This window comes from Guillardia theta (assembly GCF_000315625.1).
Source record: "Guillardia theta CCMP2712 unplaced genomic scaffold GUITHscaffold_8, whole genome shotgun sequence".
Classification (NCBI taxonomy): Eukaryota; class Cryptophyceae; order Pyrenomonadales; family Geminigeraceae; genus Guillardia; species Guillardia theta.
This window is the reverse complement of record NW_005434666.1, coordinates 724,720-738,269: the sequence shown is the minus strand read 5'-3', so window position 1 is coordinate 738,269 and position 13,550 is coordinate 724,720. Positions and strand designations below refer to the sequence as shown.

Sequence of the window (13,550 nt, the reverse complement as noted above, 5' to 3'; positions counted from 1 at the left end):
GCGGGAATTCGGAATTAGTTGACTGGTTTGGGAGCTGGGCACATCTGCATCCCAGCATCAATATACCCTGCCTAAGACAACTCGATACTGCCGTACCTTCAAGTTAGATGAGTACATGAAACTGGCGAAAATCACAGCGGAACTAATACCCATGTCAAAATTCAGAGATGATTGCGAGAAGACCTTACCCTCCAATACAGAAGTTGGTAGTTAGAACGAAGTCAAAGATGTACATCGAAACCGCCGTGGAAACCACCAACGATATCCCGATGGCAATAGTCTGCGTACAAATCGTTTACGATCGGATTGAAGGAATCCTGACTACAAACCTTCGCAATGTTGTCTGCGTACTTCATGATGACAGTTACCAACAAACCCCCAATTGAATGCAGGCATATGACGATCCACGTCAAGTATGTGTAACCCTGTTGAACAAAGTCTTGAGCTCCTCATACCTAACGGTGAGATTCATACCTGAAAAAATCCGCCGGTTGTAACTTTTGTGTAATCGGTGAGGAGAACGCCTAGATGTTGTCGTGAGTATCAAAGTCCATACAAGTTCGTTACAAAGATGATCTCAAGTGAGGTGTGAGGCTACATACCTGCGATACCGAACACAAATCCAGGAACTCCAAGCTGAATATTTCGCACTGACATGTTCGAGCTGTCGTTGAGTGAGATTGAATCTCCTTTCCTGAATCTCAGGCGCATACCTTCCGCCTTTCAGCATCTTCTCACAAAAAACTCCCGCAAAACCAGACGTGCACTGACGTGGGACAGTCAGCCTTCGAAAGTGACGATCGATGTAATGAAACCTGAGCAAGCAATGCACAAGCAAGTCCAATGGTGCTAGATAAATTTGCCTATTTCACATGATCGAGTCAGTCACAATCCATGCAAAATACGAATGTTCACTTCGGTCTTCTTTGCGACTTGTCCAGGAGAAGAATTGTCAACTTGAACCACTATAAAAGAATCAAATCTTGAAGGCTAATAAAGATTCCAAATTGACCAGCGGCTCCAATGGTCAACAACACGAGGGACGACCATTGCTGGATCGTTAGCTTGCGCTAGAGTTCAAGATATCAAGAGCTTCCTACTGCAGATCAAGCCATTCATACCTCAAGAATGAGAATGGAAAACCCCGCAGTCGTGAGAATTTTCAACTGAGCAATAACCTGACCAAAACAATCAAGATAAACGATTCTTGCTACCAAACTATCTCTGACGCGCTGACCTGATACACAACGGCTTCCAAGTTTGCAACCTTGTGTAGAACAATTACAAACGAGACTGATTCAACATCTTGAACAATACCGCAATGAACAGAAGGTTGTTTTGTGCCAGGTACATGAAGGCAGGGACCAGCAACATCATGGTTTCCCTGGGCTTGCCAACAATCTCTTCTCTGATCTCACTTATCAATCCACCGCTTTTGCGCCTGCGGTATGCAATCTCCAGAATACAGGCAGTAATTTTGAAGAACTCCACCTACAACCATGTTTGCATCAGGTTCACACTGGGAAGCCATGTCAAGCATCACCATGACTACAACTGTAGTCGTCAAGGCTTTCTTCCCATCTGAAAAAGATATCAACCCTCCCCGAGACGACACAGAGATGATTGTACCTTCTGATGGCGTTATGGATGCTTGTTTCATGAAGAGAATCAGAGACGTATTCTGAAAGACCAGACCGACCAAAGCCGCTGCTTTAATTAATTGATTGGTCTTGTTTGAGGCCATTGCCTTTGCTGCTTTGAAAATACATTTAGAAATGGGTATTCAAGAATGAAGAAGACAATTACCATTATCCTTTTGAGTTTCGTGATCATGAGCAGAGCCTGATTGGATTTCCATAGATCATTACGAACCATCAAATCTTATGGAATCCGCACCGTTCGCTACTTCAATATCGGATACGTCGTTGGAAATTAGGTCATCCTTCTACAACACAAGTTGTGAATACCAACAAAAACATTCAGAGAAATAGGTGCCTATCTCTCTTGAATCAAATTACCTTGACGTTCATCTCTTGTAATGGGACTTGCTTGTACTCGTGCGTGGAGTGCATGCCTGGAACTTTGGAATCACCGAAATTTGTATCTCTATGCCTTAAGAGGTGCAACAACACGCACAAAAGATCTCATAATCATCAAGATGATGCGGACATGACATGCCCTTGAAACGAGGATTGATCGCTCTGGCGTTCAATAACCCTGAGAGCCTACGAGCTATCGCTTCGAGACCCACAACCCTCAGGGAGGAATGACAAAAGGAGGATCTCAGCATGGACAAGTAGGAAGGGCTCGGCAGCATGTTCACATCGTCAATGCAACAACGGGAAGAGCCTCTGCATTGCGTCAACTCTCATGCCCCACTCACCCATGCCGGCAGCCCGCGCCAACCGGACTTCAACCCCACCCCATCTAACCACCCCACCCACCCCTACAAAGAGCCCAAAACTACCCCAATAGATTACTGGGTCAGTCATTACCCCACCTACTTCACACCCCAGCTAGCATGAACCCACCCCACCAATCCTAGGCAAAAGATACCCCCACCCCACCCTCTATTCCATAACCCCAGTCTTGAAGCATGACCTCTACTACACCTCCTACCTTCCTCTTTCCTTTAAATGACCCCACCCTCTCTATCACGATCAACAACCACCCACCTCTTGACTACCCCACCTGTTACACCACCCCACCTCAGTACTGCTGGCATTATCTTCCCCTCAATACTAAAAATTCACTTTTTCAATTCTTGTTTCAAAAGTATCCCTGGGGATATTTCGCTGCAGTGACGTTGCAAGCTGCCCTCAGAGCTTGTTGATAGGTCTGAGGCAGACTCGCCATTCCCATGTCTAGCGGTGAGATACCATGCTCCCTGCGCTTGCTCTTGCACAACATCCTCTCTCTCCCTCTCACCCCGCCCGCCTCCCACAATCTTCTTCTTTTCATCTTCCTCCTACTTCCGCTCCTTCCAAATTTTGTCCTTGTGCTTCCTTTTCTCAGATTTTGAATCGGTGTGACAGAATCGCGAGGCGGCCTGAGGAACCGTTCGAAGGAAGCGGAAGACATTAGAAAAGTTCTTGGTCCATTCAACAATTATGATTGGATCGAAAGCACTGCTCTCATTTACTCTCATCTTCTGCGGGATCGCAACTTCTGTCGGCCAAGAACGTTGATTCCTGTCTTCGGCGGCTGTATAGCAATGTCTGCTGCCTGTCTCTTGGCAATTGCGGTGAGAGTAGATATCTTCATAGAGAGACCTATCACCTGATGCTTCCTACAAAGCACTGGTGGGTTGCGGCTACAGCAGCAACAACATGCTCGCTCCTTGCCATGGTGAGCAGACGGTGACGATACCTTGAGGTTGAACGCTTTCCCAGATGGCTGGAATAGCGTCATGGCAGGTGCACTATTGGGAGAGAGGATGGGTGCTTGTGTGGGCGATCTTCGGAGGATTTTCGTTTATCGGAAGCATGTTCCTTTTGGTTGCTTCGGGAGTTACGTCTGGGTGGGTAATGCTTACTCCAACTCAAGGCAACTGACTCTTTGTCAAGGATCGGCGCCATGCTCTGGTCGTTTCAGCTCGTCGCGTGGTGTGTCCAGCTCGAATGGATCACCATCGTCCATTACAGGCGGCTTGGTTACCGCATGATGAAGCAGAAGCAAGATAATGCATGATTGCTGTGCGTTGGTGGCTTTGCCGGAGACTTGCGGCTTGAAACACTCAGACACGTCAGCGATTGAGGTTGGGCAGATGTGTTCCCCGTCCCTCGACATGCTATGATCCACTCAGTCAATGGCACAGATCAAGACACACAAGCACTGGGCATCAAACAATTTTCAAAATTGACTTTCACAGAAGCATCTAGAAGCTTTCCCTTCATTCCGCTTAGAACGCCAACATCTGACTCTTGGAGAACCCCAACTGCGGTCCCATCGTGTCATATTCAGCTGGCAAGATGGTTCAAAGATCACCTTGTCCAGGTTTGGACGTACAGCGAAATCAATCATGGGAGGAGGACCGCACATGAGAATGACAGACTTGCCCGAAGCTGCAGGCATCGTTTCCGCTAGCATGGCTGCGAGCGAGTCAATTGATATCTTGGGCACATTGAATGACTCATGTAGGAGAAGAAGCATTATGAGAGGATCGAATACCTTCATTGACAAAGCCCGTGAATCCTTTCCAGTTCTTTGGTGGGCTGTGGTTTGATCATCAGTTGATGATAAAGAAGGAATTAGAACACACTTGTCTAGAGTGTAGTAGATCTTGACTTGACTCTTGTTTGCCTCTCGCAGCTCCTCCAGCTTATCCATGAGCAATATATCTTCCTTGGTCTTCAATCCCTCTGTTATGACGAGGGAGCACTCGCACGCATCAATGTCACCTGGTTCGCAAACAAAAGCCTGATTTTGGTTGTGTCCGACTTGTCCCTCAACACTGCGTTGATGATCTGAAGCATGGGAGTGATCCCGGTTCCGCCAGCAACCATTCCGATCTCCTTGACAGCCTCCAGTTCCTTAGCAAATGACTGCGACAGAGGAAAGGTCAAGAAGCCGGACCAAATGTTTGAAAGCACCCAACCTTGAAGACTCCCTTTCCAAGGTATTCGATATGGCCGAAGGGGCCTTGGATTTCAAGCATGTCTCCAATCTTCAAGCTGTCGATGTATCTTGATATCTTCCCGCCATCAGGGAACTTATCTCGCGGAGGGTTGTACGTGTGTCCTGCAGAAAACAAGCATCACTCTCGGCCATCTTGGCGAACCTTCGCTTCCGAACCTTGGCGGTACACCTTGATGACAAGGTCGAAATATCCTACTTCTTCATCGGATGAAGTGGGTGTGTACTTCCTCTCCACCAGTCCGTCATGAGAGGGATCGATCTGCTCGCTGTCCTCCTTGCCGTTCCATTCATTCTTCACCTTTGGCGTCGGAATCTTCCCGAAAATCTGTGAGGGCGGGTCAGAGGGCGTACTGGGACAGTGTCGTTGCCTTGAAGTGCTTTCCGACGGGCAAACCCAGCACGTGATCTGGGGTGGGTAGAGAGAATCGGTAGAGGAAGGTGTCATGGGACAGCTGGATCTTCTCTGTGAGGGGTACGGACTGCTTCTTGGACTTGTCAAGGAAGATCTAACAACTCGGGTGAGGCATGAAGGAGGATCGGCTCGGACTCTCACCTTCCTCTCCTTCCGGGAGCCCTTCGATCCCTTCATCAGCCAGTAGACGGCTCCCACCGCCACAACTCCAACGGCTACCGCCACCTGCATCGCACCTCCGACATCGTCCCCGCGCCCCATAGTTGCACAGCCGCCGCTACCCACCCCACCCCTCGCGCCCCCTTGTCGTATGACCACTTGTGTGTCTGCTGGTTGTACACCCCACCCCTCCATCTCCACTCCCTACTACCCTGCTTCCCCAGTTTACTTGGTGCTGATTACCCACCCCACCAATAATGGGTAGCTTTGGAACCCCTGCGTGTCATCAACCCCTACCCCCAAGAAGACTACGTATACTACCCCACCTCTCCACAGCAAGTTTGTTAGCTCTGAGGCGGGGGAGACTTCCGTTGTCTCATTTCGCCATGGCGGTGAACGTGCCTTGGGAGGGACCCGGGGAGCAACAAGGGGGAGGAGGAGGAGGAGGAAGGGTCAGGCGAGAGAAGGAGTCTTCTTGTGATGTGAAGAAGTGCTCTAGACAGGGATATCATTGTCAAGGTGGACTACAACTTTGAGCGAGCGAAACTCAGAGGAAGGAGTGGGGAGTGCGGGCGGTAAGGATTTAGCTCACAAGTAGCAGACGGTCTGTTGAGGCGAGACAGAACCGAAAGATCTGTGCTCCAAATGCTCTGATAGAATGTGAAGGAGGAGCTCACACGAACCTGAAATGCGCACGTGTCAACCATCCAACGGGTTGAATCGGACGGATCGAATGCGTCGGGAAGTTGTGAGCGTTGGAGGGGTTTGTGTTGGTCCAAGGACTGGGGAGCTCTGAAAGGAGAGGAAGAAGCTGCTCAGACAACCCCAGGTGATGGGGATCATGTTTTCCGTTCCTGTCGCGGAGCCACTCGACATTAGGGCAATCCATCAGGCAGAGAGCCATGCCAGGAAATCGAAAACTTTTGTGCTGAGGAACGCGAAGCTGCCCGCGTGTCCTCGACGTTTGCCCTTCATGCCGAAGCTGAGAGAGGTGGACTTGAGCTCCAACAGGATTGTAGAGATGCCATTTGAGATCGGTCGGCTGTACAAGTTAGAGAGTTTGAACCTGTCTCAGAACTTTTTGTCAAAACTGCCGAGCAGCATCGGAGACTGCGTACTTGGTGTATGATCCACAAGACTTTATGTTGACAGCTTTTGCAGGTTGCTCTCAAAGAAATCATCGTCAGCAACAACGTCATTGATGTTATTCCTGAACAACTGGGGCAACTGAAATTGTTGGAGCAATTGGACCTCTCCCACAACAGATTGGTTGAGATTCCTTCTGCTTTGAAAAATTGCGTTTCGCTCTTGTACCTCAACGTTGGAGAAAACTTGATCGAGGTGAGAAAGACCTTCAGTCTTCAGGGAGGGGCAAGCACTGATTTCGATTTGTATACTCAGGAGCTCCCGCCGGAACTGAGCGGATTGGGCAAGTTGGTTGAATTCAACGTGTCATTCAACAAGATAGAAATGATTCCGGAAGAGTTTGGTGAGATGTCATCACTGCAGAAACTAGACATCAGAGGCAACCCGATACCAACATTACCAGAACGTGAGTAGATTGATGTGATATGACAGTGTCAAGAATGTCCTGACGTGTATTCCTAGCGCTGCTACGAGACACGTCCCTCAACCGCCTGTACACACACGGCTGCCCGGTGGGTCCAAGTCCTCCTGTGCTCGAGTTGTCTCGCTGGCTCTCTCCCTTCTCTTCTTGTCTGCTTTCCCCCCCGCGCATAGAAATGTCGCACCATCCCCAACGTCACCCACCTTTAACTCATTTACGTCCGATGGTTGTGCTCCTGCTTGTTGCTCTCTTTCCTTGGATCTTGCGATAGATCATGACTGCGTGCTCGGCAGGTTCACGACACCTTGAAGCAGCAGGGTGGCTATGCAGTCTTTAACGAACGCAAGATTCGGAGAATCAAAGCACGTGGTTGGCCTCCGGTTCCTGACCCTGGGAAGTTGAAGGGCTGGGGAGAAGATTGATGAAATGTTAATGTGAAAGATTAACAGCTCAGGAGCAGTTACCCCTGTACACATTGGTCTAGAATCAAATTGATCCATGTACATAGTCGACTATGATGAAATAGCAATGAATTCTTGTCAGTTTGGTTCGTACAGGAAACATTCAAATGTTGCAGAAATGATGGATGCCCCATCGATTTCGATTGTATTTCATTCGAAAGCAAACGTGAAGCTAGCGATCCGAGAAGAACAGAGCCGACATTTTGAAAGTCTCATTTTGATTGCTCCTCTGCTCTCAGCTGCATGACACCGTTTACTCAAGCACCTCACCGCTTCAACACTTCAAGCTTGAGAGTTGCTGTACGGTTGCCCTCCCAACGAACAGGAATATCGAAACTTCCCAGTTCCTGTTTTGAGTTCAGGAGAATCGATGAGGCAGGAAAGGAAGAAAAAAGAGATTAAGATTCGGAGCCAAGGAGAATTCAACAGCACCTTGATGGGGGCCTCAAGAAGGATGTCCTCGGGCTTGATCTCCATGTCTATCCTGTATCGAGCTGTCAGGTCTGATCAAACTTGCAAGGATCATCGTCTACTTGGCGAGTTTATCTGAGATGTTCTTTGCTGTCACAGACCCGTAGAGCTTGCCATCCTCAACGCTGTGTCTCTTCATCGTCAACTTCAGCTTCGACAGCTGCTTCTCCATCCTCCTTTGTCGTATCTGGCAGCAGAACCATCAGCATCGCAGGGCCTACGATCAGTCTCTTCTCACTTTCTCTTCGTTCTTCAACTGTGCTTCCTCCTCACTGGTAGTTAAGTATTTCTGCATGTTGTCCAGGGTGGCATAAACAGCTATCTTCTGCGGTATCAAATAATTTCGAGCATGGCCTGCGAGGTCGATCAGCAGCAGCAGCAGGAGACCAGTTACCATCTCACCGGGCCTAACTGCATGCAACTCGCCACGAAACCCCAAGTGCTCCATGTCCTGCTTGAGAATCACCTTCACCGTTCGGGAGCTAGCCTTCACGCCGCGGACACTCCCCATCCTCCATGCAAGACTGAGGGCCGAGGTCTGCTGCGGAACGCAGGCCTTCGCCATACCGGAGATCAACCTGTTCATATTAAATCAATGCCTCCGATACCGACCGATCCTCTCTCCTCTTCCTTTCCAGCTCCTCACACAGCCTTCTCCTACACCATCTTTCCATTCCCTCTACTTCATGAGGTTCTCTACCCTATTGGACTTCTCTTCGCCAGATTAAAGAAACCCCGGCCATCTCACTTGACCTCGTTCTGCAAGATCCCATTCCACCCTTCCCCTACCACAACCATCATCATATCTCACATGCCCACCTTCTCCGTTCAGCAACCTTCTAATGCCCAACACACATTTCCCTTACTCTCGATCCTTTCTCCCCTCTCACCTCCTTTTCCCCTCCTTTTTCCTCGTCGCTTCAGTACTCACCCTCTGACATTCTTGCCCTGTCCCCCTCTCTTTCCGTCCCCCTTCCAACCAATCTACCACTTTGTATCTTCATCTGATACTGTACATCTGCCATCTCCTCTCTCCTCTCTTCCCTCCCCTCCTCCCCTCCCGTCCTCCCCGCCTCCATCCCCCGAAGCTGCCTTACCGCAGTGCCATGGCTCGAGTTATCACCCTCCTGTCCACCCCTACCTCTTCACCTCAATGACCCCAAAATTTTATGAAGTACCCTCCATTTTTACCTTATAAGCATGGTAAACGAAGGGTAGTCTGAAGTACCCCACCCACCTATGTGTCGTTCCTCTTCAACGAGTACAGAGGAATTGAGGGGTTGAACAAAAGGCGTTGGAGTACCGGTGAAGCTGGAAGACCGATAGCCGTTGAACGTCATGGCAGTAAGGACGAGGAGGGCGGGAGGAGGGCAAGGAGAGAGGGAGAGGGTTCAGAGCCTGTGCGAGGTAGAGTCCTCCATCCTTGAGAAACACTGGGGACCCTTCGATCTCATCCGGATGATGGAAAGATGCGCCCTCTCCTGCTGCGTGGAGGACGACGATGGCGGGCTGGTTGGGTTTGCAGCGTTCCACCATGCTCCGCTAGTTGGAGACTTCAAGCCGTCTATGTGGATCGATGACGTCAAGAGGATGTGGAGTACAAACATGGGAGACGGAGAGGACGTCGACTACTCGAACACGCTGGTGCTCAACTTCTTTCATTCGGAGCACGCGCATGAGGAACAGGCTCTCAACGAGGTGCTCAAGATGGCATTCAACACCTTCTCGCAGGTGGAGCATGTCCTGCTTTTCATCCCCGTCAGCATCCCTCTCTTCAAACCCCTTCTGGGAAACTTCGAGCCTCTGGTGCTCCAGGCCGACGTCAAGAACAACTATGGCTGCTACCATGTGAACCGCAAGGAGGTGGTGGGGGAGGTGGTGGTGCGACTGGCGATGGTGGAGGATCACGACGACCTGATGCCCATCTTCAAGGCACAGAACGAGGACGCGGACGCGTACGGGGAGTTCTTCCTTGCCCAGATGATTCAGTCGCAGGACGAGACCAACAAGGCGCTGGTGGCTGAGCTGAACGGGAAGGCGGTGGGGATCCTGGGAGTGACCGGCGACATGAGCCTGGCGGCGCTGCAAGAGGCATTCGAGCTGGAGACGTACGATTTCCTTGTGCAGGGATACGCCGAGGCAGCCGTCAAGCTGCACGAGGACCACGTGGCGCGGGAGAGGATGAGGAAGGAGGAACACGAGCGGCAGGTGCAGGAGATGTTGGCGGAGGCGAGGCGCGCGGCTCGGGAGGAGGTGGAGGAGGAGTACAGCCAGATGATGGACGAGCGTGCGGACAAGCAGGAGGAAGAGGATGTAAGTCGTTTCCGCAAGAGAGGAGGAGAGGTGTGCGTGACCGATCCCCTCACAGGCTGACAAGACGCCAGAGGAGCTGGAAGCAGAGGAGAAGGAGCGAGAAGAAATGTTCGACCAGGAGCTTGCGCAGCGGATTGAAGCAGCAGAGGAAGAAGCTCTCATGGAGATCGGAGAGTTCTTGGCGCATCCTGAGCCTTCAGTGGACTTGCAGACTCTCTCGTCCAACACTGTTTGCATCACACTCTTCTGCCTCGACCCCAGACTTGACAGCCAGGTTTGAATAACAAAAATGCATCATCATCATCATCATCATCATCATCATCATCATCATCATCATCATCTCCGTTATCATCATCATCATCTCCGTTATCATCATCATCATCATCATCATCATCATCATCATCATTCATCTCCGTTATCGTCTCCATTATCATCATCTCCGTTATCATCATCATCATCGTCGTCCTCGTCCTCGTCCTCGTCCTCGTCCTCGTCCTCGTCCTCGTCATCGTCATGACTAAAGAGATCTGCAGGTGCACAAACTGCTCGAGCCAGCGCTGGATTTGTTCCCCGACAAGGAGTACTGTATCCTCACAAAGCGTCACACGGCAAGGCAGAGCAGCTTGATCCATCTCTTCCATCCCGTGCCAGAGAAGCTCGGCTGCAACTTCTCGCATGCTCTCTACATCTGTCATCGGGCGTCCCTCTTGTGGCCGATGCAGGTGAGCAGAGCAGGAGAGGGCGACGTGGAGGAGGTGAGCGACTTCCTTGAGGGAGAGCAGAGCAAGGATCAGGTTCTTTCCTCCCTCAGGGACGCAGCGAAGCTGGAGTCTGTCTTCCTCGCTCGCCTGGAGGGCCAGCTATCAGCCATCGCCGTGGTCACCCCCAGCAAGGAGCCAGCTACCTTCTCCAAGTGGTTCGAGCTCGAGCAGTTCATGAGCCCGGGGCTGTACGGCAGTGACGAGCATCTAGAGCTCTTGCACCTCCTGGTCAACCCCATCTTCCTCAAGCGCGTCCCCGAGATCCTGAGAGAGCTTCTTCGCATCACTGAGACTTTCTGCCTGCATGCCTCCGTCCGGGACGCCAAGGCCATGCCCCGCGCCTACGACACCCTCACCTACATCCCCTGCCGCAGACTCGCTCCCTCCTCTCCCCCGCAGGACCTCGACCCTGCCAAGACTGCACTGGAGCCGAACTTGCCGATGCCCGAGGGCCCCCCGGCCCTTCTGCACACCAACTTCCGACTCCTCAGCCAGCCCAAGAAAGACCTCGACGACCGCATCGTCATCATCGGAGGCTCCGAGACTTCCGTCGGGTTCGCCGACGCCATCATGAGCGTCCCCTACCTCAACCTCCACCGCGTCTCCTACGTCTCCTCCGGCGGCCTCTCCCTCCGGCCTCCACTGTACAAGAGGAGGAGCCTGAGCCTTTCTGACCCGGAGTACCGGCAGCATGCGGTCAGCAGAGGATGCAGGGTGGTGGAGGGGAACATCGCTCAGCTGGACAGGGAGGAGCAGGTGGTGAGCGTAAGGATGGACAACGGGGAGACTGTGGAGATGAAGTATGATCACCTCGTCCTAGCAGCTGGGTTCCGTGATACCATCATGGACAGACTGCAGCTCTGGTTGGCTCCTCCCCCTCCTCCTCCTCCTCCTCCTCCTCCTCCTCCTGTCATCTCTTCTCATGTCTTCAACGCAGGGACGTCGATGGAGTCTTCTCACCCTTCAACCTCTACCAGGAGGATGCACTCCATGCATGGCTGAAGAATCAGCCGAACCTTCAGGTGACGCCATCACTCTCCTCCTCCTCCTCCTCCTCCTCCTCCTCCTCCTCCTTTCATCCTGTCCTCCTGTATTCCTCTCCTCATCCCCTCCTCCTCTGCTCTTCTCCCCTTTCCTCTCCCCTCCTGTACTCCTTCCTCCTTCCATGCTTGATTCCCCTCCGTTCCCTCCTTTCTTCCCTTCCCACTCCGTGCTCTCCCCTCCTCTCTCTCTTCCCTCCGCTCCCTCATCTCTCTCTCGCAGAATCTCAACGTCGTCATCTTCGGCTCCTCCCTCGACGTGTTTGTGAGCGCGCGGAGGCTGCAGGAGGAGGGAGTTGCCGGCAGCATCACCATCGCCTGTCCCCACAAGAAGTTGAGGCCGACGGGAGACGAGCGGGTGGACGAGCTTGTGGTGGAAGCGGCGAAGAGGAGCGGAGTCCAGCTCAAGACCGGCTGCGACATTCGAGAGGTGGAGCAACGAGCTCAGCGAGTGACGGGAGTTGTCACAAAAGAGGTCAGAGAGTTTTCTGTGCTCGCACCCTTTGTTCAATCCTTCCTTTACTCTGCCTCCTCCTTGTCACCCTTTTCCTCCCTCCCTCCAACTTTCCCTCTTCCTCCTCCTCTCACTCTCTGTCTATGTGCAGGAGGAGAGTCTGCCATGCTCCCTCCTCATTCTTCTCGGTGAGCGGGGGGTGGACAAGGATTTGTTCTCAGCCATCAACGATCAATCTCTCGTCTTCGATGGCAGGTTCTTCCTCATCCCCTCTGTCGGTGTTGATGCTCTTCCTTAATCCTTCCTTGCCTCCTCCTCCTCCTCCTCCTCCTCCTCCTCCTCCTCCTCGTCATCATCATCATCATCATTATCATCATCATCATCATCATCATCATCATCATCATCATTATCATCATCATCATCATCATCATCATCATCATCATCATCATCATCATCATCATCTCGCCATTTACGTTGATCTCTTCTTGCAGGCTTGTGGTCGACATTTCATTCAAGACGAACGACCCCAAGATCATCGCAGGAGGAGAGATGGTGAAGTTTGCTCGCAGATTTCAGGTGAGAACGAGGAGGAGGAGAGGGAGCAGGAGCAGGAGAAGCAGGAGCTGGAGCAGGAGCAGGAGGAGCAGGAGCAGGAGCAGGAGGGTCGGATTGTTAAGTAGGGATGCAGGACAAGAGAAAGATGGATGAATTCAATCACTTCGAGATGGGGCAAAGACTTGCAGAAGCTCTGCTGGTACCTTCCTCCTCCTCCTCCTCCTCCTCCTCCTCCTCCTCCTCCTCCTCCTCCTCCTCCTCCTCCTCCTCCTCCTCCTCCTCCTCCTCCTCCTCCTCCTCCTCCTCCTCCCTTTTCTCCTCCTTTTCCTTCTTCTCCTGCTTGCCCTCACTCTTCTTCCCTTCATCATCCTCCTCCTGCTGCTGCTTTTCTCTTTTCTCCTCCTCCCCCCCCTCATCTTCATCCTCCTCTCCCTCTCCTCTACTTCAACCCTTCAGCTGACTTCTGCAGCTCGAGGTCGATCCCGACGCCATCGCGCAGGAGCGCAAAGGTTCAGAGAAAGTCGCTCCCTTCACCCGCGCGTGCTCGGAGGCAGCTTTCCTTCCTGGAGGGCTGCACTACTGCCGGTGACTCCATCTCCTCTCTTCTCCTCCTCTGGTCCCGCATGCCCTTCCCCTCTCCTCTCCTCTCCTCTCCTCTCCTCTCCTCTCCTCTCCTCTCCTCTCCTCTCCACTCCACTCCACTCCTCTCCTCTCCTCTC

The 13,550-nt window shown here is 51.9% G+C and overlaps 6 protein-coding genes across 6 annotated transcripts in view; 3 read left to right on the top strand and 3 right to left on the bottom strand.

The window, feature by feature from the left end:
• Positions 1 to 14: 14 nt before the first annotated feature.
• Positions 15 to 2,072, bottom strand: GUITHDRAFT_101787 (hypothetical protein; the record flags this gene model as incomplete). The annotated part of the gene is made up of 18 exons (XM_005839550.1): positions 15 to 44; positions 97 to 142; positions 189 to 280; positions 330 to 425; positions 475 to 524; positions 603 to 664; positions 714 to 766; positions 816 to 863; positions 916 to 965; positions 1,013 to 1,070; positions 1,122 to 1,178; positions 1,238 to 1,267; positions 1,318 to 1,491; positions 1,544 to 1,581; positions 1,630 to 1,752; positions 1,807 to 1,842; positions 1,897 to 1,945; positions 2,019 to 2,072. 18 exons carry the CDS (start codon positions 2,070 to 2,072, stop codon positions 15 to 17), a joined length of 1,146 nt encoding a protein of 381 aa, XP_005839607.1.
• Positions 2,073 to 3,392: 1,320 nt separating this feature from the next.
• Positions 3,393 to 3,690, top strand: GUITHDRAFT_101786 (hypothetical protein; the record flags this gene model as incomplete). The annotated part of the gene is made up of 2 exons (XM_005839549.1): positions 3,393 to 3,520; positions 3,567 to 3,690. The coding sequence occupies 2 exons, from the start codon at positions 3,393 to 3,395 to the stop codon at positions 3,688 to 3,690; spliced, it is 252 nt and encodes an 83-aa protein (XP_005839606.1).
• A 142-nt stretch (positions 3,691 to 3,832) lies between these two features.
• On the bottom strand, positions 3,833 to 5,328 carry GUITHDRAFT_84647 (hypothetical protein). The gene is made up of 9 exons (XM_005839548.1): positions 5,192 to 5,328; positions 5,007 to 5,144; positions 4,795 to 4,963; positions 4,598 to 4,740; positions 4,401 to 4,544; positions 4,262 to 4,350; positions 4,171 to 4,214; positions 3,988 to 4,091; positions 3,833 to 3,937 (listed from the first exon to the last, which is right to left on the bottom strand). The coding sequence occupies exons 1-9, from the start codon at positions 5,309 to 5,311 to the stop codon at positions 3,902 to 3,904; spliced, it is 987 nt and encodes a 328-aa protein (XP_005839605.1). The 5' UTR covers positions 5,312 to 5,328; the 3' UTR covers positions 3,833 to 3,901.
• A 612-nt stretch (positions 5,329 to 5,940) lies between these two features.
• GUITHDRAFT_92259 (hypothetical protein) lies at positions 5,941 to 7,323 on the top strand. The gene is made up of 5 exons (XM_005839547.1): positions 5,941 to 6,323; positions 6,371 to 6,550; positions 6,611 to 6,761; positions 6,818 to 6,867; positions 7,070 to 7,323. Exons 1-5 carry the CDS (start codon positions 6,042 to 6,044, stop codon positions 7,196 to 7,198), a joined length of 792 nt encoding a protein of 263 aa, XP_005839604.1. The 5' UTR covers positions 5,941 to 6,041; the 3' UTR covers positions 7,199 to 7,323.
• Positions 7,324 to 7,503: 180 nt separating this feature from the next.
• GUITHDRAFT_133670 (hypothetical protein) lies at positions 7,504 to 8,273 on the bottom strand (the record flags this gene model as incomplete). Its single annotated transcript, XM_005839546.1, has 5 exons — positions 7,504 to 7,584; positions 7,670 to 7,721; positions 7,771 to 7,895; positions 7,947 to 8,062; positions 8,111 to 8,273. The coding sequence occupies 5 exons, from the start codon at positions 8,271 to 8,273 to the stop codon at positions 7,504 to 7,506; spliced, it is 537 nt and encodes a 178-aa protein (XP_005839603.1).
• An 893-nt stretch (positions 8,274 to 9,166) lies between these two features.
• Positions 9,167 to 13,550, top strand: part of GUITHDRAFT_101782 (hypothetical protein) — a gene marked incomplete at both ends in the record, with an annotated part of 6,123 nt that continues 1,739 nt past the window's right edge. Inside the window, 8 exons of the mRNA XM_005839545.1 lie at positions 9,167 to 10,021; positions 10,077 to 10,295; positions 10,555 to 11,645; positions 11,720 to 11,804; positions 12,046 to 12,297; positions 12,428 to 12,531; positions 12,768 to 12,852; positions 13,301 to 13,416. Of these exons, the coding sequence (XP_005839602.1) occupies positions 9,167 to 10,021; positions 10,077 to 10,295; positions 10,555 to 11,645; positions 11,720 to 11,804; positions 12,046 to 12,297; positions 12,428 to 12,531; positions 12,768 to 12,852; positions 13,301 to 13,416 (2,807 nt within the window). The remainder of the gene's footprint in view (positions 10,022 to 10,076; positions 10,296 to 10,554; positions 11,646 to 11,719; positions 11,805 to 12,045; positions 12,298 to 12,427; positions 12,532 to 12,767; positions 12,853 to 13,300; positions 13,417 to 13,550) is intronic.